The following is a 25,185-nucleotide window of genomic DNA, read 5'->3' on the forward strand; positions in this document are numbered from 1 at the left end:
GGCTAAGCTAGTGGGACGCTACGGAGCCCAGCTATCCACCCTCTGAAGCTTTTAGGGCCGACAGGGGGAGGAGAATACAACGCTGTTTGTATTTATCGCTAAGCTGCGGCTAAGCTAGCTGGACGCTACGGTTCAGGTATCCGTCCTCTGAAGCTTTTAGGGCCTACAGGGGGTGGAGAATGTCCCGCTAACGCTGTGTGTGTCTGTGTTTCACATTAGCTGGACGCTACGGTTCAGGTATCCATCCTCTGAGGCATTTATGGCGGACAGGTTGAGGAGGATGTCCCGCTCCTGTGTGTATAACGGAGCTCAGATGAGAGGGCTCTGATTACAGTTTTAATCCTTTGTCAAACTGCATGTTTTCTGCCATATTTTATGAGAGATAAAATCATTTTCTACCACAGGAGTTTGACAGAGAATAACTGAAAAAGTACACAGTAAAATAACTTCATAGTAGCCTACTTGTGGTAGAAGTCCAACTAATACTGAGTCCAACAATAAAGTACTTCATTGTATTTGTGGTAGTTGTCTGAGTCCAACTCTGTGTAGATGGAACATCCAGTATTTTGGAGGGGCCCTAACGGGACCCTCCTCTTGAAAGAAAGGGATAAGATACAATAACTGTAGGAAACAGTTCTGAACTGTTTACGCCAGTTCTTTAAGTTCGTCGTTCGCGAACTGCATCTCTTTAGCTTTTGGTGAAAGGCAGCGACTCAAACAAACAAATCGTTTTGTGGGAGGAATCAGTTCACCTCGTTCAAAAAGAACGAATCGTTCGCGAACGACCCATCACTAGTGTACAGAGAGTGGTGACTGCAGCCAGAGAAACGGCCACATCAGAGCCAAAGTTTTATCGGCAATTTGATAAAAAAAAGGCCGATAACGATAATCGGTCAAATGCGGAATATCGGCCCCGATAATCGGCCAGGCCTATAATCGGTCGACCCCTAACAAATACACAACAAAACTGAAACTTATTGATATAGGTCATATACGTCAAAATGGCTTCAAATGTATCCAGTATTTTATGCACATGTTTTAATTGGGGGGCGGACGTCACATCCTCTTGGGGGGTCCGGGGGTACGTCCCCCCGGGAAGATTTTTTGGGAAAATTTTAAAGTAAAATGCTTCAATCTGATGCACTTTGAGCACACAATTACTAGAGACCTGATCTAGGGGGTACAACTCTAAAACACCCATCTGAAAAAGATCGGTTTACATTTTAATAATCAAATAAGTATATGAACATAACCAATAACCCATAGCCAATAACAAATGAATGTAACTTGTTTTATTTTTGTTGTTCATTTATATCTTATTTGACCAAGTCAACATTTATTAATTTATGCATATTTTTGTATTTCTCCAACTTTAAACAATATCTTTGGTTTACTGTCCTACATTGGAATGATTTCAAACCTGTTTTTATTTATCCTAATAATTATAAAGGAGTGCCTTGGAAATATGTGTTTACATAATTTGTAAACAAATATTTGTTTGAGATAACTTAGACTAAAATTAACTGTCTAAACACTGAGAGTCCTTTACCTCACTGAGCCTCTCAGTCTGACAGGAGAGCTCTCCTTCACCCTGGTTGTAGAAACATCTACTTCTTATATCTGTTAGCGCTGCTAGCACCAGATTCTAATAACAACAGCGCTGGTACCGGTGCGCCCTCTCGCTCGCTCCCTCGCTCTCTCGCTCGCTCCCTCGCTCCCTCGCTCTCTCGCTCGCTCCCTCGCTCTCTCGCTCACACGCTCCCTCGCTCTCTCGCTCGCTCCCTCGCTCTCTCGCTCACACGCTCCCTCTCTCTCTCGCTCACACGCTCCCTCGCTCTCTCGCTCACACGCTCGCACTTTGGCTGTGAGCTGCGGGCGCCTGATAAGCCAACATCCCCCACTTTCATCACTTACAGCGCCCATCGTACAGGGCACATGAAAAGTGTAACCGGGGTGAAAAGGGTGTTACATTTACTTAATTATGAATGCTGTTAGATCAAGGCCAAACATTAGGATGAGCGCCAACGGTCCAAAAAAGTTTTTTCCCCTCCCAGAGCTACCAGCGCAGCGCCCCCCAGATCTGGCGTCCTAGGGGACCGCCTATGCCAAAAATCGGCCCTGCCAGTAAATACAGTGGCAATGTCTCAAGATTTAGCAAAAATACACCTTTATTGAACATACAGTAACACAAATACTACAAATCCACTTAACAAACAATCAAAAATGAAAAAGGGTGAAAGGACCCAAGGGTCGCACCCAGTCACTGGGTGCTAAACTAAATTCAGCTAAAAATAGCAGCAATACATACAGTATCTGCTCCATCTGCCACTTAACATGTTTGTTTTTTTTAATCAAGGGACTTAAAGTTCTACACTTTTGAAGGAGAGAATCCTTACACCCTGTTCCTTTCCTTAAGCCAGTGGTTCCCAACGTAGGGGGGCATAGGCATGACAGGGGGGGCGCGAGAGACCCGGAGGAAAAATGGTTATATAACAAAAAAAAGATTTAAAAAAAGACAAAAATCATAATTTGAAAAATTATTGATTCCAAAATAAAATGATACAGTACTATTACGTCTGGGTCTCTGTGTTTCATTAAAGCTCGGCTCTGTGTGTGTGTGGAACGAGCCATTTTGTGTGCGTGCGCGAGCGAGAGAGAGAGAGGGCACCGGTACCGGAGATCGTTGTTGTTAGCTTCTGGTGCTAGCGAGCTACGCTAACGGATATAAGGAGTTTTTTCAACAACAAGGTGGAGGAGAGTCCTCTGTTGTCAGACTGAGAGGCCCAATCCCAAACCACTCCCTTGACCCTACCCCTCCGTGATTGAATGAACTCCGTCTGTTGCCACACTCACAGCTCAACGAAGTTCCCTCCTGTCAGATGGAGGGAGTAAATACAGCAGCAGCTTTGGGACGGCTTCCCCTCTCTCCGGCAGAAACAGGACATGCCGTAACTGTATGTAACAACGATTTCAAATCAGCATCTCTTAGACAAAAAGTTTAAATGAATAACTCAAATAAAACTCCAAACATCTTTCATTGTGTTTCAAATCTCTTTTAGTTTTAAACCTGATGTTTATAAGCTTCTTAGTTTTTGCAACGGTCTGTAAATATACACAACTTTATAATAAAATGCACACATTTACCTTTTTCCAGACTAAACACAGGTATGATCCTAAGTCAAAAACATATGAGGTTATCATGAGGTTGTTAACATCGCAATTTATGAGTGGATGTTTGCTGGAACTACTTGTAAACAGCGTGTTTCCTGACGGACACACATAGCGTGACTCCGGTCAGGTAGAGACCGGTCTCAAGTCAGCACCGCTGCAGACTCGCTGTTTGAGGGCTTGATAGATCCACACCGCTCCACACTCGTTGCTTTGGAACAGCCCTCAATTGGCGCTTTCACACCGCAGTACTTTTCCCACAAAGGTTCATGAGAACTTAGTTCATCAGGACTCTTTAGTTCTGATGAACTAAGTACAGATCGCGTTCACACCGGAATAAATCCCTGGGGGTGGATTACATGGGTGGATTAGGCAAATGAAGCCGCTGACGTCACTTCTTCTTTTTCTGCTTTGGGTTTACTGGCAGGCCGCAAACAACTTCACGGCGTATACTGCCGCCCAAAATCCCCGGCCGGAAGTCCCCGGAGTTGGGGATTGGCTTCAGTAGAAGCTGCTGGGACGCGAGTAAATCGCCAGAACGCCGACACCTCCTCATCTCCACCGCTCCCATGTTTTATTTTGTGTTGCCATAAATTAGTCTCTCTGCGTTTCTGCACTGGGCTAATGCTAATGCTAATAATGCTAATGCAAGGATAATAAAATGGTGGCTTCACAACACTTTTTTTGAGTTTTACGGGGCGTGGTTTGCAATCCGCCCAGCCAATCAGAAATATAGCTCTTTTCTCACAAGAGAGCCACATGAGAGTCCCTGCTCTCTAGCAGGTACGGAAAAGGGGGTCAAAAGGTTCTCATCAACTAATTTTAGTTCCGGCTCTTTTTGGTGTGAACGCGACATTTCGGAACTATATCGGAACTAAAGTGGGAAAAGTACTCCGGTGTGAACGCGGCTAATATGGCGGACCCTCCGCGTGAACGCGCAAACGGAGGGGTAGGGTTTAGGGGTAGGGTGTGAAATTCTGAGGATGCTTTGTTCTTTGAGCCTAACAAATAGAGAGTTCAGACGGATTGTATTTTAGTTTCCCTTTATTTTTCTGACTACACTGAGAATACGAACTGCTAATAGCAAATTGTTTTTACAACGATTTCAGTAATACTTAAACAGACGGAGTGGTAATATCATGTCTGTCAGTGGTGATTTTTGTTGTTGACAGTAATTGATTTGACTCAATATCTTTTCATTTTTGTTATCAACATTAAATTCATATTGAAGTACACAAGTAAAAGCTGACAAAGGCAGTAAAGGCTAAATGAGCAATCCAACAGTTGATAGGACAAGAATATACATGTTATTTGTTGAGATTCGTGTGAAATGTATGAAATGAAAAGTGAATCATGGTCAAAAATATGTTTTGTAATGACAAAGAGACCTTTGACCACCATTTTCTTATGATTTCATCCTTGAGTCCAAATGGACGTTTGTGCCAAATGTATAGAAGGCTCTTCAAGCAGTAAGGAGAAGTCACAGTGACCTCTAACTAAAATCTATGTTCATACTTTGACGTTTGTGCCAAACTTAGACAGAAATGTCCCTCGAGGCAACATTGAGAAAGGAAACGGAAAGAGAGGAGATTGAAGGGACAACCAGAAAACCTAATGTCTTTGGCATTAAAAAAAAAGAATATAGCCGGTGGAGAAAAGCCAAATTCAACTTAATCTCTGCCATGCATTACCTGAGATGGATAACCCATTAGCCCTTAAAAAATGCTAGGCTAAAACTAGAATGGCATCCAGAGAATACAGACCCCTGCCGAGGCCCAAGGTGCATTCACATGCTCCCCTGGTTGTCTTATTTCATGAGTCGGTCATTTTTGTTCTACAAACAAGAGGAGTTGCATATCTTTTGCTCAGAGCGTTTAAACTAGGCTGTCAAATTTAACGAGCAGAAAAGAAAGCGTCAGAAGTTTAAAATACTAGTATTTACTTTTAGCCAAACACCATTACATTCATCTGTGTATTCTTGGCAATAAATATATATTGTCACATCAAAACATGTCTCTCCTGATTGAAACTTGGCAATGTGATTGATGACTGTACGTTGTGTTAATGGGTAAAGTATGTGCGTGCAACCAATCATGTGTGATGAAATAAGCTTACAATTATACCTCCTTTGAAAGCCTTGTTTTTAGTCTTACGCATCCGACCTGGAAAACATTGCAGCCAATTTTATTTGTTACAGTGTACCGTGCACCAGGTCCTTATTCAGAATTCCTATCAGAATTCTCTGAGTTTTTATCAACTTTGGTACTTAAAACATATTCATGTTGACGACGATAAAAATAGCCTTACTGTTGCATTTAAAAGGTCCCCTATTATACTATTTTCCATCAATATAATATAGGTCTCAGATATATACAAAACATGTCTCTGAAGTTTCTGGCTGGAATACCAAACAGATCACCCATTGTAGCATCCCTGTTATGAACCGAGACACAGGACGCAGGACCCAAAAGCAGGACTCGAAGACAGTTGTCCAAAAATAGAATGTTCTTTAATAGCAAAAACTAAATCGTACTTTCAAAAAATAAAAAGCAGTTAAATAGCCAAAGCCAAGTTGTACAGCAACACAAAACCTCACTTGGCAAAAGGTCTAAATCTCAAGGTGGGTATCAGGAGACAAAAAAGGCCCAGGTTCTCACGACATGAAACATAACGAACTGACAAAGGAACAAAGAAACACCAGGGCTATATATAGGTGAGGGGGATGGGCACATGTGAAAACAATCAGGGCAGGGCCAAGCAATCTCAAGGGCGGGAAACACACAAAGGCAGGAAATGTGGGATCTGGAATGAGGGGAAAGATTACTTCCAAAATAAAAACAGGAAGTGACAAGATCCAAACACAAAACTAGAGTAAAAACATAACTAAACCTAACATATCTGTCGAGTCACAACATTACCCCCCCCCTCTAGGGACGTCTCCTGACGAACCAGGCAGATTAGGATGTTGCCTGTAGAAATCCCTGATCCACTCCTGATCCACAACGTGACGAGAAGGGATCCACATCCTATCCTCTGCTCCATAGCCTTTCCAGTCAACGAGGAACTGCCTGCCACGTCCCCTTCTCCGGACTGCCAGCAGTTTCTTGACCGTATAAACAAGGCCACCATCAACAACTCTGGGGGGTGGCGGAGGTTTATTTGCGAGCACCAAACTGCTTTCCTTGACAGGTTTGATCTTCCCAACGTGGAATGTAGGGTGGACCTACAGGGACCTGGGGAGTCGCAGGCGCACAGACACAGGGTTCACAATCTTCGTTATTGGAAAGGGACCAACAAACCTGGGGGCTAATTTTCTTGAAGCGACATGGAGAGGTAGCTCTTTCGTGGACAACCAAACCTTCTGTTCAGGCTGGTACACTGGAGCTGGCCGGCGGTGTCGGTCAGCCACCCTTTTCATTGACGAAGAACTCCTTAGAAGGGTTCGACGGGCAGCCGCCCAGATGCGGTGGCAACGTCTGACCAGGGCATATGCAGAAGGGACCAAGACCTCCTTTTCAGTCTCAGCAAACACGGGTGGTTGGTAGCCAAAGACGCACTGGAAGGGAGTCAGACCTCTGGCAGAGGTAGGAAGAGAATTGTGGGCGTATTCCACCCAGGTTAGATGCTTGCTCCACGATGAGGGATTCTGAGCCACCAAGCACCTCAGACATGTCTCCAACACTTGATTTAATCTCTCCGTTTGTCCGTTGGACTGGGGGTGATACCCAGAGGAGAGGCTAGCGGTGGCTCCAATGTGACTGCAGAACTCCTTCCAGAACTTGGAAACAAACTGTGGGCCCCGGTCTGACACAATATCCCTGGGAAATCCATGTACCCGGAACACATTGATCATCATAATTTCTGCCGTTTCCTTGGCCGAGGGTGGCTTGGTCAAAGGAATAAAATGAGTCATTTTAGAAAAACGATCTACCACTGTTAGCACAGTGGTATTACCTTGAGACACCGGGAGTCCAGTAACAAAGTCTATGGATATGTCAGACCAGGGCCGTTGAGGAATGGTCAACGGCTGCAGCATCCCCGCCCTGAGACCTGGAAGAAGTTTTGCTGCGAGCACAAACAGGACAGGCATTCACATATTCACCAACATCTTTAGCCATGGACGGCCACCAGAAACGCTGCTTAAGTGCGAACATGGTTCCTCTAACCCAGTGGTTCTCAAACTTTTTCTTTTTTTGGTTTCTCTAACCCCAGGATGACAAGTGAGCAAGGACGTGTGAGGCCAGTGAATGATCTTGGAGCGCAAGGGCACAGTAACAAACAGCCTATTAGGTGGACACTCACTAGGTGCTGGGCTCTCAACATTTGCTTGCTGCACCTCTTTTTCTATCTGCCAAGTTACCGCTCCTACCACACGGTTCAGTGGTAGGATGGGTTCTGGTTTCTTGGCAGCAGGCTCAGGGTCAAACAGATGGGATAAGGCATCTGGCTTGGTGTTCTTGGAGCCAGGTCTAAATGAAAAGGTAAAATCAAAACGACTGCAAAAAAGCGTCCATCTAGCCTGACGTGAATTCAGTCTCTTAGCCTTTTTTATGTATTCAAGTTTTTTGTGGTCTGTCCATACCAGGAACGGCTGAGCGGCCCCCTCTAGCCAATGTCTCCACTCCTCCAAGGCTTTTTTCACTGGCAGTAGTTCACGATTGCCCACGTCGTAGTTCCTTTCAGCTGGGGACAACTTACGGGAGAGATAAGCGCAGGGATGGAGCTTATTATCCTTTGCACTGAGAGAGAACTGCCCCTACACCGAGGTTAGAGGCATCCACCTCTACCACGAACTGTCGAAGTGGATCTGGGATGGTGAGGATGGGAGCAGAGGTGAACATCTCCTTTAGGCCTTGAAAAGCGTTAGCAGCTTTGGAGTTCCATTCAAAAGGGACATGAGGAGAGGTAAGTATATGTAGCGGGGAAGCAATAGAACTAAAATTCCTGATGAAACGTCTATAAAAATGTGCAAACCCCAGGAACTGCTGTAGTTTTTTCCTGTTAACAGGAACTTGCCACTCGGCCACGGCACTGACCTTGGCAGGGTCCATCTTTATTTGACCGGGGGCAATGATGAAACCCAGGAACGATGTGGTTTGGACATGGAACTCGCACTTCTCTGCTTTGACATAAAGTTGGTTCTGTAGCAGGCGGTCGAGGACTTGATGGACATGCTGCTGGTGGGTTATGTTGTCAGGAGAAAAAATCAAAATGTCATCAAGATATACAAACAAACTTATTCAGGAAGTCCCCCAACACCTCATTTATGAGGGCCTGAAACACTGTCAGTGCGTTTGTCAAGCCAAAAGGCATCACTAGGTACTCATAGTGTCCACTTGGTGTGTTAAATCCAGCCTTCCATTCGTCCCCCTCCCTGATTCTCACCAAATGATAAGCATTCCTTAAATCCAGTTTGGTGAAAATGTTGGCGTCTTGCAAAAGTTCAAAGGCGGAGGAGATGAGTGGGAGAGGGTACCTGTTTTTGATGGTGATTGCGTTCAGAGGGCTGTAGTCTATACAGGGCCGGAGTGATCCATCCTTTTTGTCGACGAAAAAGAAGCCCGCTCCCGCCGGTGACGAGGAAGGGCGAATGAGTCCGGTCTGCAAGGAGGTCTCAATATAATTGTTCATTGCCTCCCTTTCAGGTCCGGAAAGAGAGTAGAGGCGACCCTTGGGTATGGGGGAGCCAGGTACCAAGTTTATAGAACAGTCATTAGGCCTATGTGGTGGCAGGGCTCGGGCTTTACTAAAAACTTCCTTGAGGTCGCAATAGCAACTGGGCACCTTGGACTTGTCAGGGAAATCTTGCTCCTGTACTTGGATAGCCTCAGTCATTTCTGTACATGCAATCTGGACAACATCTTGGGTCTCAATCCTTCTAGCATGGGGAGTGTTGTCACCAGTCTTATTGTCTCTCAAACAGAAATGTTTGCAGTCCTCTCCCCATCCCTTAACTCTCCCAGATCTCCAGTCTATGTGTGGGTTGTGCTTCACTAACCATGGGCAACCAAGAATAAGTGGATGCTGAGCAGAGTCAAATAAATGGAAAGTCATGTGTTCAGTATGTGTTGCATTTACGGTTATTTCAATGGGCATAGTACAATGGGTAACGGTAAACAATAACCAACCATCCAGAGCAGAGGCCTTTAACGGTTGCTTCAAAGGAATTACCACACAGTTCCACTTCTTGGCCAACCCCCAATCCATTAAACTTTCATCTGCACCAGAGTCTATGAGAACCCCCTGAGTTAAAACATGTCTGTCTACTTTTACTTGTACCTGTGTCAACGTACGAGGAGGGAATCCAGATGAAAGTCGGCTCACCAGAGTCCTCCTCGTCCCTGATGAGCCCGACCTTTTACTGTACAAGAAGCCAGGAGGTGCCCCTGCTCCCCACAGTAAAAACACATGCCCTCCTGAATGCGCCGAAGACGTTCCTCCGGAGTCAACTTTGCCCGACCCAACTGCATGGGCTCCTCTGAGACACTAGGGAGCACTCTTCTCTCAGGAGGAGTATCGGCAGGAGGTCTCCAGGCGGGACGATGGGTTGGTGTGTCCCATTGGTGTCGAGGCAGACGTGCCACATTCTTGAATCTTTCTTTTTGTCTTTCGGCCAGTCTATTGTCTATTCGAACTGCCAGTGCAATGAAAGAATCCAAGTCTTCTGGGAGGTCCAAAGGAATTAACTGGTCTTGAATGGAACCCGAAAGACCAGACAAAAAGGCGTCGAGCAGTGCTGACGAATTCCAGCCACTATCTGCTGCAAGGGTCCTCAACTCAATGGCATAATCCGATACTCTGCGCTAGCTCTGCTTAATCTGCATCAGTGCCCTTGGAGCCGTGCGATTAAACACCTTGGTGAGAATGTCTGTAAATACATCCAGAGAATTACAGGCAGGTGAATCTCTCGCCCATTCGGCCGTAGCCCAGGCCGCTGCTCTCCCCGTTAAGTGGCTCACCATGAAGGCCACTTTAGAGTGATCAGTGGGGAATGCAGTAGGGTTATATTTATAATGGAGATCACAATGAACAATGAAAGGGCGACAGTCACCGGAATCTCCGGAGAATCACTCTGGAGATGCCAGACGAGGCGGTGGAGTATGGAGTGGCACATGGTCAGCTGGAGCAGTTGGTGTGTAAGCAACAGCAGGAGACTGAGGGGATGAACCAGCTTCCAGGTGAGCGAGGACACGGTGCAGCTGTTCGGCAAGGTGATTCACCTGAGTATTGACAAAGGCTTGAAAATGTTCCTGACGGCCGGTCAGGTCCCTCACCCCCAGGTTGATGGCCCCCAGCTGCTCCTCATGCTGGTGTAGTCTCGTTCCTTGAGCTCGCAGAGCTATCTTCACTGTCTCTGAATCCGCTGGGTCCACATTTTGGTCAGTTCGTACTGTTATAAACCGAGACACAGGACGCAGGACGCTGGACCCAAAAGCAGGACTCGAAGACAGTTGTCCAAAAATAGAATGTTCTTTAATAACAAAAACTAAATCGTACTTTCAAAAAATAAAAAGCAGTTAAATAGCCAAAGCCAAGTTGTACAGCAACACAAAACCTCACTTGGCAAAAGGTCTAAATCTCAAGGTAGGTATCAGGAGTCAAAAAAGGCCCAGGTTCTCACGACATGAAACATAACGAACTGACAAAGGAACAAAGAAACACCAGGGCTATATATAGGTCAGGGGGATGGGCACAGGTGAAAACAATCAGGGCAGGGCCAAGCAATCTCAAGGGCGGGAAACACACAAAGGCAGGAAATGTGGGATCTGGAATGAGAGGAAAGATTACTTTCAAAATAAAAACAGGAAGTGACAAGATCCAAACACAAAACTAGAGTAAAAACATAACTAAACCTAACATATCTGTCGAGTCACAACAATCCCATTGTCCCCTCTGTTTCAGCCCTGTTTCCAGGGGGGGGGGGGGGGTACCTTGGTTGCTGATTGGCTAATGGTTACACAAGACAAAACATCGTTATGACATCATAAAGTGGCCAAAATCTGATAAGCTCATTTTCAGACAGGTTTCTTATATAAATGGATCAGGACAAAAAGAGGGAAAATCTTTGTTCCTGAAACTCTCTTTACACAGAGGGGACACATGTTGATGTAGAAGAGACATGAAAAAGTGTAGTTTGCATAATAGGTGACCTTTAACTCTGTGTTAGATTCTATTGGTTTCCGTCAGAGTGTAAATAAACCAACCCACTGTTATAATCACACGCTCGTCCTTGTTCTGACATATGGTATTGAAATTGAGCAACTATTAGTCGAACCGCATAATCCTGCTTTATCCGACAATTTTTTTGTAACTTTTGAAATACTGTTACTGTTGGGGAAATATTTTCCAAGGTCCATAACTTTGACCCAGTTTATCAGTTCAAACTGTCCTGACTGAGCACAGGCACCTGTAACCTTGGCTGCTGTGCTCTCAGTGTTCTTTCTCCCTGTTCCTGCCTGTTGGCGTCAGCTGATAAGGTGTTATCATTCTATCTTGTTATGCACAATGTTGATTATTCTCTCTGAACTAGCTAAATACATGGGTGTGGGGTAGAGTTCTTGAGAATTGACGTGGCAACTCTCCCGTGCAGTCACACCGTGACTGCTGTGACTTGTGATGTGAATTCTCCGGCCGAAGCTCCTATAATAAACCATCAGTGTTTGACATCGAAGCTCCTGCTCTTCCCGTGTCTCCTTCATGAGTCTGTGACTCCCACTGCATTGCTACACAGATGTTTCCCTTACAGTTACTAGACTACAAAGCATTAATCAAAAGTTCCTGCAGCAGAAATCTATCTGTTAATGCTATAGCCACATTTAAAGCGGACCTATCATGCTATATTGAACAAATATATTGTAGGGCCATACCTATACAAAACATGTCTGGTATTTTAAGCAAAAAACTTCACAAACACATCACCCATTGTATATGCCTCATACTGCTCATACCCCTCTTTTGCAGCCCTGTAGCGGCCCGTCTACACTACAGCCATCGAAAAAATGCTTTCAACGCTTCGCCCATTCACTTGAATGAGGTGACGTAGAAGATTTTTAATCTTCGCCGAACTGCATTGTGGGGAGCATGGCATGGCTTTGCAAGCATAACGAGCATCTATCGGCATCAAAAGTTGAACAATGTTCAACTTTTGAGGCTCGATGCTTGGCATCAGCCAATCAAATCCCGTTTATGCAATTCCCGCCAGTACAAGCGCTAGCCAATCAAACCGCGTGTATGCTGATACCGCAGGTCTTGACTATTTTCCATATGTCATAAAATGGAGGATAAATGAATCATTGCCGTGGCAAGTGTCCCAGTCCTGTATGACTGTACTCTGTTCACCTACCGGGACCTAAACCGGAGGAACCAGGCAATGGCGGGAGGTGGCAGAGAGAGTTGGTGAAACTGGTAGGTTTTCAACTGTTTGGGGAGTTTATATCCAGTTTACTTCGTTGAAGAAGCAGGCTTTTTTTTGCTTTGTATGCCGGGTGCGGGTGGGAGATTCCTGATTGGTTGTTGGTCGCGAGAAATCGCCAAGCCTCACACACGCCCAGCTTCAAGATTGTTTGATGCCTGTAGTGTAGATGGGCCGTTAGAGAAACGCAGATTTTGGGTCCTTAGCTTGAACAAAAAGAGAAAAAGGAGGCAGAGCTAAAGCCTGATCAGAATTATACCGGAGATAAAGTTAAATTCTGCTGTGATAAAACGCCATCCTGTTCTAAACCACATCAAGGATTATTTCTGAAACAGTATGGAGCTCAAATGCTTTTTCTCTTGCAGGTTTATCACAAGGTGAGTTCCTTTTTTATTTCCTGCTTTTTAAACACATGTGCTCTACAGTACAGGTTAGCTCTGAGTGTTAGCGAGGCTTGCTAATGTAAACAAAGATGAGATTACGTCCAAAACACGTCAGGCATTGTTTCTGATAGCAACTTTCTGTGGGTCCACCGCCAATTTGAAGTCAGATCGGCAGCAAATCTGTATCCGCTCGTTGTACCCCCGTTTTTAAAAGATTTGGATACATTACATTACATTACATTGCATTTAGCTGACGCTTTTATCCAAAGCGACTTACAATAAGTGCGTTCGACCAACAAAGTACAAACTTGAAGAAAACAGAATCATATAAGTACATCAGGTTTCATAGAGCTAAAACATTTCAACTGCTACTCAACTGGCTTTAGATAAGCAAGTCCTTTATTTGTATATAAGTGCTTTGTTAATAGTTATATCGCTCGAAGTGGAGTCGAAAGAGATACGTTTTCAGTCTGCGCCGGAAGATGTGTAAGCTTTCTGCTGTCCTGATGTCAATGGGGAGCTCATTCCACCATTTTGGAGCCAGGATAGCAAACCCACGTGTTTTTGCTGATGGGAACTTGGGTCGCCCTCGCAGTGCGGGTGCAGCGAGCTGTTTGGCTGATGCAGAGCGGAGTGCACGTGCTGGGGTGTATGGTTTAACCATGTCCTGGATGTAGGAAGGGCCAGATCCATTCGCAGCATGGTACGCAAGTACCATTGTCTTGAAGTGGATTCTAGCAGTTACCGGAAGCCAGTGAAGGGAGCGGAGGAGCGGCATGGTGTGGGAGAATTTTGGAAGGTTGAATACCAAACGAGCCGCTGCATTCTGGATGAGCTGCAGAGGTCGGATGGCGTAGCAGTGGTATGAAAAACCATGCGGGCTAATGACTGATCCGAGCGAGTTTGTGTACAAGGAGAAGAGGAGGGGACCAAGAACAGAGCCCTGAGGGACACCTGTAGTTAATTGACAAGGGTCGGAATCGGACCCTCTCCAAGTTACCCTGTAGCCGCGGTCTTTGAGGTATGAGGTGAGGAGGGAAAGTGCAGAGCCTGAAACTCCAAGTTCTTGGAGAGTGCGAAGGAGGATTTGATGGTTCACCGTATCGAATGCAGCAGACAGGTCCAAAAGGGTGATGACAGAGAAGAGGGATGCTGCTTTAGCAGTGTGCAGTTCCTCAGAGACAGCAAGGAGGGCCGTTTCTGTTGAGTGACCTGCCTTGAAACCAGACTGGTGCGGATCCAGAAGGTTGTTCTGATGGAGATAACAGGAGAGTTGTTTAAAGACAGCGCGTTCAAGTGTTTTAGAGAGGAACGTGAGGAGAGAGACAGGCCTGTAGTTTATAACATCAGATGGGTTGAGAGTGGGCTTCTTTAGGAGAGGGTTTACTCTTGCCCCCTTGAGACTGTTTGGAAAGTGACCAGAAGTTAGAGAAGTGTTGATGAAATGGGTGAGAAACGGTAGAATATCAGGAGCGATAGTTTGAAGGAGCTTTGAAGGGATAGGGTCCAGAGGACAGGTGGTAGGACGGGCAGAGATAATGAGGGTAAGAACCTCACTTTGAGAGAGAGGGGAGAAGGAGGTCAGTGTGTGGGTGAAAGGTGGGTCTGGTGACCCAGCGGTGAGTAAAGGTGAGTCAGAAAAAGAAGAGCGAATATCATCAACCTTTTTTTCAAAGTGGTTAACAAAGTCGCTTGACAGAAGGGAGGAGGGGGAAGGGGCTTTGGGGGAGTCCAAGAGGGTGGAGAAGATGGAAAATAGTTTTTGGGGATTGGAATAGGAAGATTGGATCTTATCTTGAAAGAAAGTGCTTTTTGCCTGAGAGATCGAAGCAGATAAAGAGGAGAGGAGAGCCTTATAGGTTAGAAGGTCGTCATGGTGTTTGGATTTCCACCATTTCCGCTCTGCTGCCCTTAGGATGGTTCTTTTAGCACTCAGTGCGTCATTTAGCCAGGGAGCAGGAGGGGACTGACGAGCCTGCCGAGATGTGAGAGGACAGAGAGAGTCCAGAGAGGATGAGAGAGTAGAGAGGAGAGTTTCTGCAGCAGAGTTTGGAGGCAGGAGTTGGAACGAGTCAGAGGAAGGGAGGGCTGAGAGCACCGATGAGGCAAAGGTAGAGGGGGAGAGGGAACAGAGGTTGCGGCGGACAGGTGCATAATTAGAAGAGATTAGTTTGTTATGTTTGGAAAGGGGTAGAGAGAATGAAATGAAGGAGTGATCGGATGTGTGGAGCGGGTTTACAGAGAGGTTAGAAATAGTGCAGTTCCTTGAGAATATGAGATCAAGGACATTGCCAGCGTTATGAGTTGGTGAGGATGGAGACAGTGAGAAAGCAAAGGCGGTTAAAAGAGATGTTAGTTCAGCTATCTTCCCTGTCTGGAGGTTGAAGTCTCCGAGAAGCACAGCGGGAGGGCCAGTTTCAGGGATGTGTGAGAGGAGATTATCTAATTCCTCCAAGAAGTCCCCCAAGGCGCCTGGTGGACGGTAGAGAACAACAATGGTTAATTGTATACAGGGCTCGACAGTAATGGTTGCCAGGTTGCCATTGGCAACCATTCAGAAAAAATGTCAACCACTTCTGGCCTTTGGTTGCCATCAGTGGCAACCAGTTTTTAACATAAGGACAGCAAACAGCAAAATGTGCACCCCAAAATAGATACATGTTAATTATTTGTTATATTAAGAGTGATATTTAATTATTGTTGTGAGCAGTCGGAACCTGATACTTAAGTTGCACGTGCGGGGCCAGAAAGCGATGCACGTTTACTCGTGTGCGCGGTGCGCCGTGTGCTCGTTTTACAAAAATGGCGACGCAAATTAAGTTGTTTGACTGTGGGGTAAAAAGTTTGGCCAACTCGTCAACATCTCAAACTAAAGTTCAAAGTGATTCTACTGATAAAGCACAAGATGAACCCGAACGAAAAGCAAAGAGGAAATCTGTAAAGCCTTGGGAGAAACATTCTGCTTCCGGTAAAAGTTCCTTCAAAATAAGAGTCCCGATCTTATTACTACCAAAATAAAAGTGCAAAACGAAACTTTACCATAGGAAAATATTGGCATACAAATATAATCACTTCTATAAAAAGGTAACACATGTTAAATATAGTTAGACATATAAAAAGGTAATTTACAGCATTAATAATTCATATCTAATTCTTAACTTTGAATGGTTTTCATTTGTTTAACATTAGAAATGTATTAGTCTGGCCAATCCAAGACTTCAATGCTGAAGGGCCAGTAGCTCTATGGTGGGGGTCAGCACAAAGGTCAAGAAAAACCCAAATTTGAAAGGGAGACAACAGATGACCAAGAAACTAGTGACTTGCTCAATTTATTTGTGAGGGATCTGTGAAGAAAGTGACAACAGCTGCACTACTGGTATTTTGTATACCAGCAATTGAGGGTGGACAAGTTTACTACCACTTTAGTTTCAAATAATTGTGTTAATTGCTTATTGTAAAGCATTTCAACATTCTTTTGTGTCCGATTTTCATTATTAAGTTGATGTATAAGTGTATAGTATCTTAATTATTTAAAATATAAGGTGACTAAAAATGGCAACCATATTTTCAGTTTTGGCAACCAAAAGCTGATGCCTGGTTGCCAACCTGGCAACCACTTAAAAAATTTAGCGTTGAGCCCTAGTATAGGATGGGTTACTGTGACGGCATGGAATTCAAAGGTGGAAGGAGTGAAGTTAGATAGCTTGAAGAGGGAAAAGCTCCAGTTGGGAGAGAGCAGGAGACCAGTGCCACCTCCTCTGCCAGAGGGTCTAGGTGTGTGGGAGAAGGAATATGCTGTGGAGAGAGATGCTGGGGTGGATGTGTTGGATGGAGTGATCCAGGTCTCAGTGAGAGCAAGGAAATCCAGAGACTGCAGGGAAGCGTAGCCAGAGATGAAGTCAGCCTTAGGAACAGCTGACTGGCAGTTCCACAGGCCCCCTGAAACTAGATGTTGGATCTCAGTGGAGCATGTGGGATAGACGAGAGTAGGCCAGTTATATCGATTAGGAGATACACGGGGCAAGTGATAATTGCGGGAAGACACATAAACAGGAATGGAGAAAAAACACATGATTATAGCATGAGGGGCTAAAAAACCAAATAAAATAAAATACTAGAGGATACGGAGGAAAAGAGAAAGGGTTTTATTTTCTGACGCTGCATGAGTTCCCCGACACACCGGGGACACATCTTTATGTATAAAAGACATCAAAAAGTGAATTTTGCATGATAGGTCCCCTTTAAGGAGGAGATTCCATAAATACTTAAATCGATAGCATGTCTGTATGTAAGGGAGGAAACTTGTACAAAATGTACACCACCGCAAATGTATCATGTTGTTGATAGTGCTACAGACGCGTTGTGAATAAAATTAGACTCTGTTGAAGGAAAATAAAACAACAGACTAGCTCCATGGCATAATGCCGAAACCCGCAAAATAAAGCAAAAATCGAGACGACTTGAAAGGATATGGCGTTCCACTAAACTTGAAGAATCTCGTTTAATGTGGGATATTACTCTCAATGAATATAAGAAAGCACTGCGTAAAGCGAGAGCAGCTTACTACTCTTCATTAATAGATGAGAATAAGAATAATGCAAGATTTCTTTTCAGCACTGTAGCCAGGCTGACAGAGAGCCACAGCTCGATTGAGCCTTCTATTCCCATAGCACTCAGTAGCAATGATTTTATGTGCTTTTTTAATGATAAAATGGTTACTCTTAGAAACAAAATTAATTACCTCTTGCCTTTGACCAGTATAGTGTTATCAACAGGAAAACTTAAGCTCTAATATTACACTAGATAGTCATTTAGAATGCTTTTCACCAATAAACCTTGAACAATTAAATTCAATGATTCTCTCTTCTAAACCATCAACGTGTATCTTAAACCTGATTCCAACTAAGCTGTTAAAGGAAGTTTTTCCATCAATTAACACTTCTTAATGAAATATTATGAATATGTCTTTATTATCAGGCTATGTTCCACAATCATTTAAAGTAGCAGTGATAAAACCTCTTCTTAAAAAGCACAACCTCGATCCAGAGGTTTGAGCCAACTATAGACCTATTTCTAATCTTCCGTTCATCTCAAAAATTATTGTGTGATTACTTAAAGTGGAACTATCATGCTATATTTGAATAATATAGTGTAGGACCATACCTATATAAGGCATATTTATCCATTTTTATTTTTCAAAATACCAAACAGATCATGCATTTTAGCCATTCCTCATTTCGCTCAATTTAACACTGTCTTTGCATGGGCTGATTATATGAGAACAGCACCATCTACAGGCCTGGCATATGTACTACAGCCTCTCCAGCGCTTTCGAACGGCAATGTCCGTGGCTGTCTCCTCCTTATTGGTGGAGTTGGCCCAATAGCCGTAGCGCCACTTCTGTGACGTCATAGAAGTGTTCAAATCTGGATCAGTCTGTATCAGATCAGTTGCAGCCCCTTTTTAAGAGATTTGGGTATGGAGGAAAATAGAGAGGGTTGTGTTTTCTGACACTTGGTGAGTTCCATGGAACACCGGGGACACATATTCATTTATAAAAGTGCATTTTGCATGATAGGTCACCTTTAAAAAACAATGATTTATTTGAAGATTTTCAGTCTGGCTTTAGAACATTTCATAGCACAGAGACAGCTCTGGTTAAAGTCACGAATGACCTTCTCAAAGGACTCGTCTCTATTCTTGTTTTGCTCGATCTCAGTGCTGCATTTGATACTATCGACCATGACATCCTATTGCAAAGACTAGAGCACTTAGTTGGCATAAAGGGAACTGCTTTAGGCTGGTTTAGGTCCTATTTGTCTGAACGCTCACAGTTTGTACGTGTCAACAATGAATCTTCCACGCAAACCAAAGTTAGCCATGGAGTCCCACAGGGCTCAGTGCTTGGATCTATTTTGTTCACATTATATATGCTTCCGTTAGGCAATATTATAAGGAATCAATCTGTACATTTTCATTGTTATGCGGATGATACTCAACTATATTTATCCATCAAGCCTGATGAAATCAATCATCTGAATAAAATTCAAGACTGCCTCAAGGACTTAAAAACGAGGATGACCTTACATTTTTTTATGTTAAACACGGCTAAAACTGAAGTTCAGTCAGAGAACTCACGTGTTTCTTTAACATGTTTATTAGAAGCAGCATATAGTCGAATTTGGCGACTAGGCTGGGGCATCATCACTCCATAGATATACATAGCACGATGAGTGATGATCAAATAACTAATCCCCGAGCCTACAGGTGGAAGCTGGGGTGGAAGCTGGGGTGGTGGTGGGGCAGGCAAGCAGCAGCGACGTAAAGGTAGCTGCGGCAATAGCAGCAGCAAGCAATGCATGGAGAGAGAACTGGCAGGTTAAATAGAGTGACATATTAAGGAGACTCTGTTTGGTTCGTTGCAGAGTGGCAGGGGCGTTATGTATGAATGCAGCATAAGTGCTCGAGTTGACTGCCTGAACTAGCTCGCAGGCTTCGCCCCATTTCAGTCAGACAACTCACGTGTTTCTTTAACATGTTTATTAGAAGCAGCATATAGTTGAGTTTGGCGACTAGGCTCGGGCATCATCACTCAATTGATATACATAGCACGATGAGTGATGATCAAATAACTAACCCCCAAAACTGCGTGGAGATTAGATACTATCCCCCAAAACTGCGTAGCCCGAGCCTGACGCTGGTGATGTAAATCTGATAAGTAGAGTGCCTGGCGAACTGCCATGTTGCCATTCCCCCTAAACACAGTGGCTTTAAGGGGAATATATTACCTAGCGAGACTGCTATGTGAAGGCCCGGGAATGCCCCAAAAGCCATCCCCCTTAAGCCTGGCGGCTTTAAGGGGAATATACTACCTAATGACTGCTATGTGAAGGCCCGGGTACAGCCCCTGAAAAGCTATCCCCCCCCAGCACAGCGGCTTTGAGGGGAATATACTACCTACAGTATATAAGCTACCTAATGAAGCTGCTATGTGAAGGCCCGTGAACGCCCCGAAAAGCCATCCCCCCCCCAGCACAGCGGCTTTGAGGGGAATATATTATAATGAAATAAAATAAATATAATCTAACCCAGCAACCACCTGGTGTGCAATAACAGAATCCTACAGATATACATCTTTGAACATTTACTCATTCATTGAGTAATGCAAGAGTTCATGGTTGTTTGTGGAGAAAGGATCTCATTCCTGTGAAGCATGATATAGCGCTGGTGGGCAGAAGATGACCGACGGCCCAGGATAGTCAGGGTTGAGGAAGGCGGTGAGCTGCAGTTGTGGCTGCGTAGATTCTTAAACAGTGGGAATAGCGATCTGGGGGAAGGTCGCAGCTTAGTCAGAGATCACGCAGCTTGGAGGAGAACCCTCGTCGTTGGGTTTGCAGCCATTGAATAAACATGGGTGCCGACCCATGTGTCGGAGGGCAATGGTGCGAGAATTTCAGCATGGAAGATAAAGGAAGAAAACAGTGTTAGTTTTAGAAATGATTATTCAGGGTTCCGTGACTCCCCAAACAGAACTGTCAGACATTGAATGTTTCAAAACAGTGTGTATATTTGATCTACAAAGTTAATTCAGTAAGGGCGAGATTATGCTGAGGATTAAAAGGTGAGAGGTCTGTGTATATTCGCCACCTGAGAAACCCATAGAAAGCTGTAACAACTGCATCTGACGTTTATCGATGTATAGTGAAACCCCTTTATCTGAACTTATACATTAACCTTTGCACGGGTGCAAAGTTAAGAGGCAATATTTTTCATTGCATGGAGGACGTGCCTTGGCCCTTGAGGAGCAAATGAATGAACTCTAGCTTGGCTTTATACTTAGCACTTGAAGATGCAGGATTTGAAGAAAATGCAATTAATGCATGAACAACTATTATATCTATTGCATAAGTACACAGAGGAGGTTGGGACAGAAGAAGATAAAGTACCAAGCTGAATTGTATGCTTTGAATCATGCTCTTGGTTGGTGGCAGAATATGGGAAATCCTTGAGGGGCTTGACGTGTAGATCCAGAGTCATTTGGTTGAACGAAGGGCATGGCAAGCTGGTGGGCCAAACCACTCATTGTGAAATCCCCCGAACCAGCAGAAGGCGCAGCATCTGTAAGTAACTAGAGAGGATCTGAAGACACCACAAGGTCTTTATAAAATAATGAACGTAACATTCCAATCGTCGCAGAGGGGCTAAGGACCAAGATCCGAGCAATGACCATCTCTAAGATTGCATTCATGCCGAATAGTCCGCGTCTTTACACCAGACGCAAGTGTATTACATTGTTTCATTTGCAGAAGGTTGGGTTTGCGTCACCCAGGCAACCTCAAACGGACTATGAACTGTAAACTAAAGTCATTGTACGGAGATGCTTTTTCGACAATGCAGGACATTAATTAAGCGGATAAAATGCAGATCCCGCAATTTCTACAGTAGCCTGCATCATAGCCAAGCGGCAAACTCTGGGGAAGAGCCGGGACACTAATACGGAAGTGCCTCAAACTGCAGTTCATCTAGTGGCCAGTAGGAGCAGTCTGCAGAAGGGAGCAATTTCCATAGACCCCCATGTTAAAATGCCCAATTTTACAGCAGAAATAAACATCTTTACATCGTGGTTCAAAAAACCATATTCTCTGTATAGTTAGATCCCCCCTTCATGAATATGGATTGGGGGGGTGAATTTTTTCTCAACTCATCTGTTTAATTAATATTAAGCCTTAAAGCTTTTGCATAAATTAGGGCGTGGTCACTTTGATGGACATGTACATGCCTCACTGTCAGCTAACAGCAACTTGTCCACTCTGCTAGGCTACAACCATAGAGGCTACAACCTTAGTTAGTTGTAGTTACTGTACTTGACCCTTTAGCTTTAGCCGTGTTCGTGGTGATTGTGCCTTTTAGGGAATATTGTTACACATACCAGACAATTAAAATGTTGTGCTGTGCGCTTGAATGTACTAACAGAACTTGCAAGAACTCTAAAATGAAAATATTATACATGTCCCGTTCGCAGATGTTTGTGTGCTTGGTAGCTTAGGTTGTTACTTATTAGCCAGCTAAGGACGTAACCCTTTATACATACATATACATTTTAATTTATGATTCAGCCTTGGGTAAGACTTTTATAGTCTATGGCTATGACGCCAATAATGCTAAACGGGAGCAAATGTTAATAGGGGACCCAATTATCCCAGTGGTGGCCGCCGGGGCTAACGGAGCCGCAGGGGGCTAGCTCCAGCCGGCGTCCCGGAGCTATCCCACTGAGGCTCCGTTAGGTCCGGGGGGTGGAGTCCGTCTTTTCTTAACGTGTGAATGACAAGCATTAAGAATAACAAAATATAGCTAATTCTCTTGCAGATTGTCTCATTTGATTATGAATGTAACGTTTATATAGGGGAACTACACTGTTAGCAGTAACTTGGTATGCATGTATTTCATGTTAGCTTAGCTTCTTAGCCTGAGCTAGCTCTGTTTACTTCCAGTTCGGAGGCAGCAGGTCCCGCCTCGGCTCCGCCTCTTTGCCCTTATTTGGAGCAGGCGGGATTAGACTCTGACGTGGCTGTCAAGCCGTTAGTGGCCGACTCCGCCTACTAAGGGCTTCACGGCAACTCTGCAGAATCCTATGGGTGACGTCACGGACACTACGTCCATTTATATATACAGTCTATGATCATAGCGCATTGGCAGTTATTCTCATACTGCTGTTAATCTGGAGAGTGTATCAACAGACTCTGCGGCCAGCGCATAGAATTCTAAATCAGACGACGTGCATTAAAAACATAACACATAAAATGAGACGTTATGCAGTGAGGAGGTTTCACCGATGACAGGTGGCTCTGATGAGATTGTACCACTGCCTTCCTCTGTAGACAGGGGACCAGTGATGTAAGCAGTCACCAGAATGAATGCATGACCCTATAGGTTACTGGATGTTGCACACAGCATAGATAGCAAAACAAGGCGATGACGCGCAAATAGTTTGTTTCCCATGTTTTGATGCGGACTACGTCACACCAGCAATGACCGCTCTGGAGTTTACTAGCGAGCGACCCGAGACCACCTATTTTAGGCGGAGCAGAGGTATCGGACTGCTTCCACACCAATCCAACGAACCGCATCAAGGGGTTAACGCTACAGGGACCGATTCAATAGCTAAACAAGCAGGTGTGAACGCGACCTAAGACTATGGTGCCTTAAGGTTTGGACAGAAATGCTAGAGCTAGAGCCCTTATAAATATAAAACATCTATTTTAGAGAGACTACCAGTGGTAGACCAAATTAAAGCAGAAATCAGTATTGAATGTATTACAAGTCTAATATGTATTGTAACGTAGAGCACTTTGAAAGGCGCTAAATAAATAACATGAATTGTAATCATGGCTGTACTGATGCCGGACAGCTTGTCTGGTGGCAGTGAAGCTTGCATCAGCACACTATCGAGAATGATACCGATAATTCTAGACGTGTGGAAGGGCTTCCAGTTCCTGTTCTGAAAGAGGTAGGCCTAGCTCAGGGATGGGCAACTGGCGGCCCGCGGGCCGCATGTGGCCACCGCCCTCACTTTGTGCGGCCCGCGAGTCAATTTACAAAAATATATTGGTTTCACAGTTGTAAACAAGCAAATCATTTGAACCAGACCCCACTTGTAATTAATAATATTCACCGCTAGAGGGCGCTCCCCCCAAATTCATGAGGCCTGCAGCCAAGTGTATATTGTCTTCTGTTTACCTCGCGGCTTTCCTCCGTTAGCGGGAAAACAAACATGAGCGCCCAAAAAAGAAAACTGAACCTAGAAAACCGTATCTTTCAGCCAAAATGGGAAATAGATTATCTGTTTACAGAATTCAAAGACAAACCTATGTGTTTGGTTGTGTCTTGAAACTAAATCGGCAATGAAGGACTACAATTTAAATCGCCACTACAACAGCACCCATAAAGACAAATATGAAAAGCACACAGGAGCTGCCAGAGTCGCCATCGTTGCTGACCTAAAAGGGAAAATATGCCAGCAGCAGACCTTTTTTACCAGAGCCACGACTACACAGCAATCGTCTCTCACTTATGCCGTTTCCCTTGAGCTTGCTAAAGCTAAGAAGCCCCTGTCTGACGGCGAAATGGTGAAAAGTTGTGCAGTCCAGATGGCTAAAGCATTCGGAGATGACAACATGGCTAAAAACTTTGAAACCGTCTCTTTGTCCCATCGGACAGTGACACGAGGAATATTTGATATACAAAATCATGTCGAACAAAAGGTAAAACAAGTCATGCATGACTGTGCATAGTTTTCCTTAGCGTTGGATGAGAGCACTGATGTGACTGATGTGAGCCAGCTTCTCATCTACACACGGGCCATTAACAGTTCATTTGAAGTGCACGAGGAGTTATTGAAACTGGCTTCTTTGCATGGCACTACCAAAGGACAAGATATTTTCGCCACTGTTGAAAATGTTGTAAGTGCGCACGGACGATTTCACAAGCTCTCAGCTGTTGTTACCGATGGTGCGCCAGCAATGCAAGGAAAGCGCACTGGATTCGCCGGCCTCCTCCGCCAGAGTGGCATTGACTGTCCAAGACTGCACTGCATCATACATCAGGTGGGTAACATTATTGTTAGCTATTCTAATGGTTTTGAATGTGGGCATTCTTTGTAAAAAAAAAATCAGGCTAAATCAAATTTCGTTTTGATATTGCAGGAGGCTCTGTGTGCCAAATCAATTAACTTTAGCCATGTCATGGATTTAGTTACCAAGACTACTAATCTCATTCGAGGAGGGAACCGGTCTCTCAATCACAGGAAGTTTATAGCCTTTTTGGATGAAGTGAACGCCGCGTACGGTGATTTACAGATGCACACAGAGATAAGGTGGATGAGCCATGGAAAATGCTTGGAGAGGTTTTTTGCGCTACGCGCAGAAATCCCTGTGTTCTTGGAGGACACCATCCAATGTGATACAGGCGTACTGCGCAAAACTCAGGAATACAGATTTTCTTCTCGACATGGCTTTCCTTGCGGACATTACCTCGCATCTTAAACACCTGAATATGCGGTTACAGGGAAGATGCCAAACCGTGTTGGATCTATATGCGCACATGAACGCATTTGTTACTAAACTGACTCTGTTTAAAGACGGATTTTCAGCCGACCGTCCTAATCTGGCGCACTTCCCGTCATGTGAAGAGATGTGCAAAGATGCCCCCGAATGTGAGAAAACA

At 44.5% G+C, this 25,185-nt stretch overlaps 2 protein-coding genes across 3 annotated transcripts in view; both read right to left on the reverse strand.

The window, feature by feature from the left end:
- abca2 (ATP-binding cassette, sub-family A (ABC1), member 2) overlaps positions 1-25,185 on the reverse strand; it is a 422,430-nt gene that overhangs the window by 370,920 nt on the left and 26,325 nt on the right.
- Positions 4,963-25,185, reverse strand: part of LOC307044375 (uncharacterized protein) — a 41,962-nt gene continuing 21,739 nt past the window's right edge. Inside the window, exons 2-3 of one of the 2 annotated variants that reach the window (XR_013809615.1) lie at positions 8,645-15,435; positions 4,963-8,345 (exon numbers count right to left, since the gene is read on the reverse strand). Coding sequence is in view for 1 of the 2 variants with exons in the window: in XM_079689547.1 (XP_079545673.1) it covers positions 13,385-15,435 (2,051 nt within the window). In the remaining variant the exon portion in view is untranslated. Of the gene's footprint in view, positions 15,436-25,185 lie in introns of both variants that reach the window. The other variant, XM_079689547.1, reaches the window with a different exon arrangement.

This window comes from Notothenia rossii, assembly GCF_949606895.1.
Source record: "Notothenia rossii genome assembly, chromosome: 6".
Taxonomy (NCBI): Eukaryota; Metazoa; Chordata; class Actinopteri; order Perciformes; family Nototheniidae; genus Notothenia; species Notothenia rossii.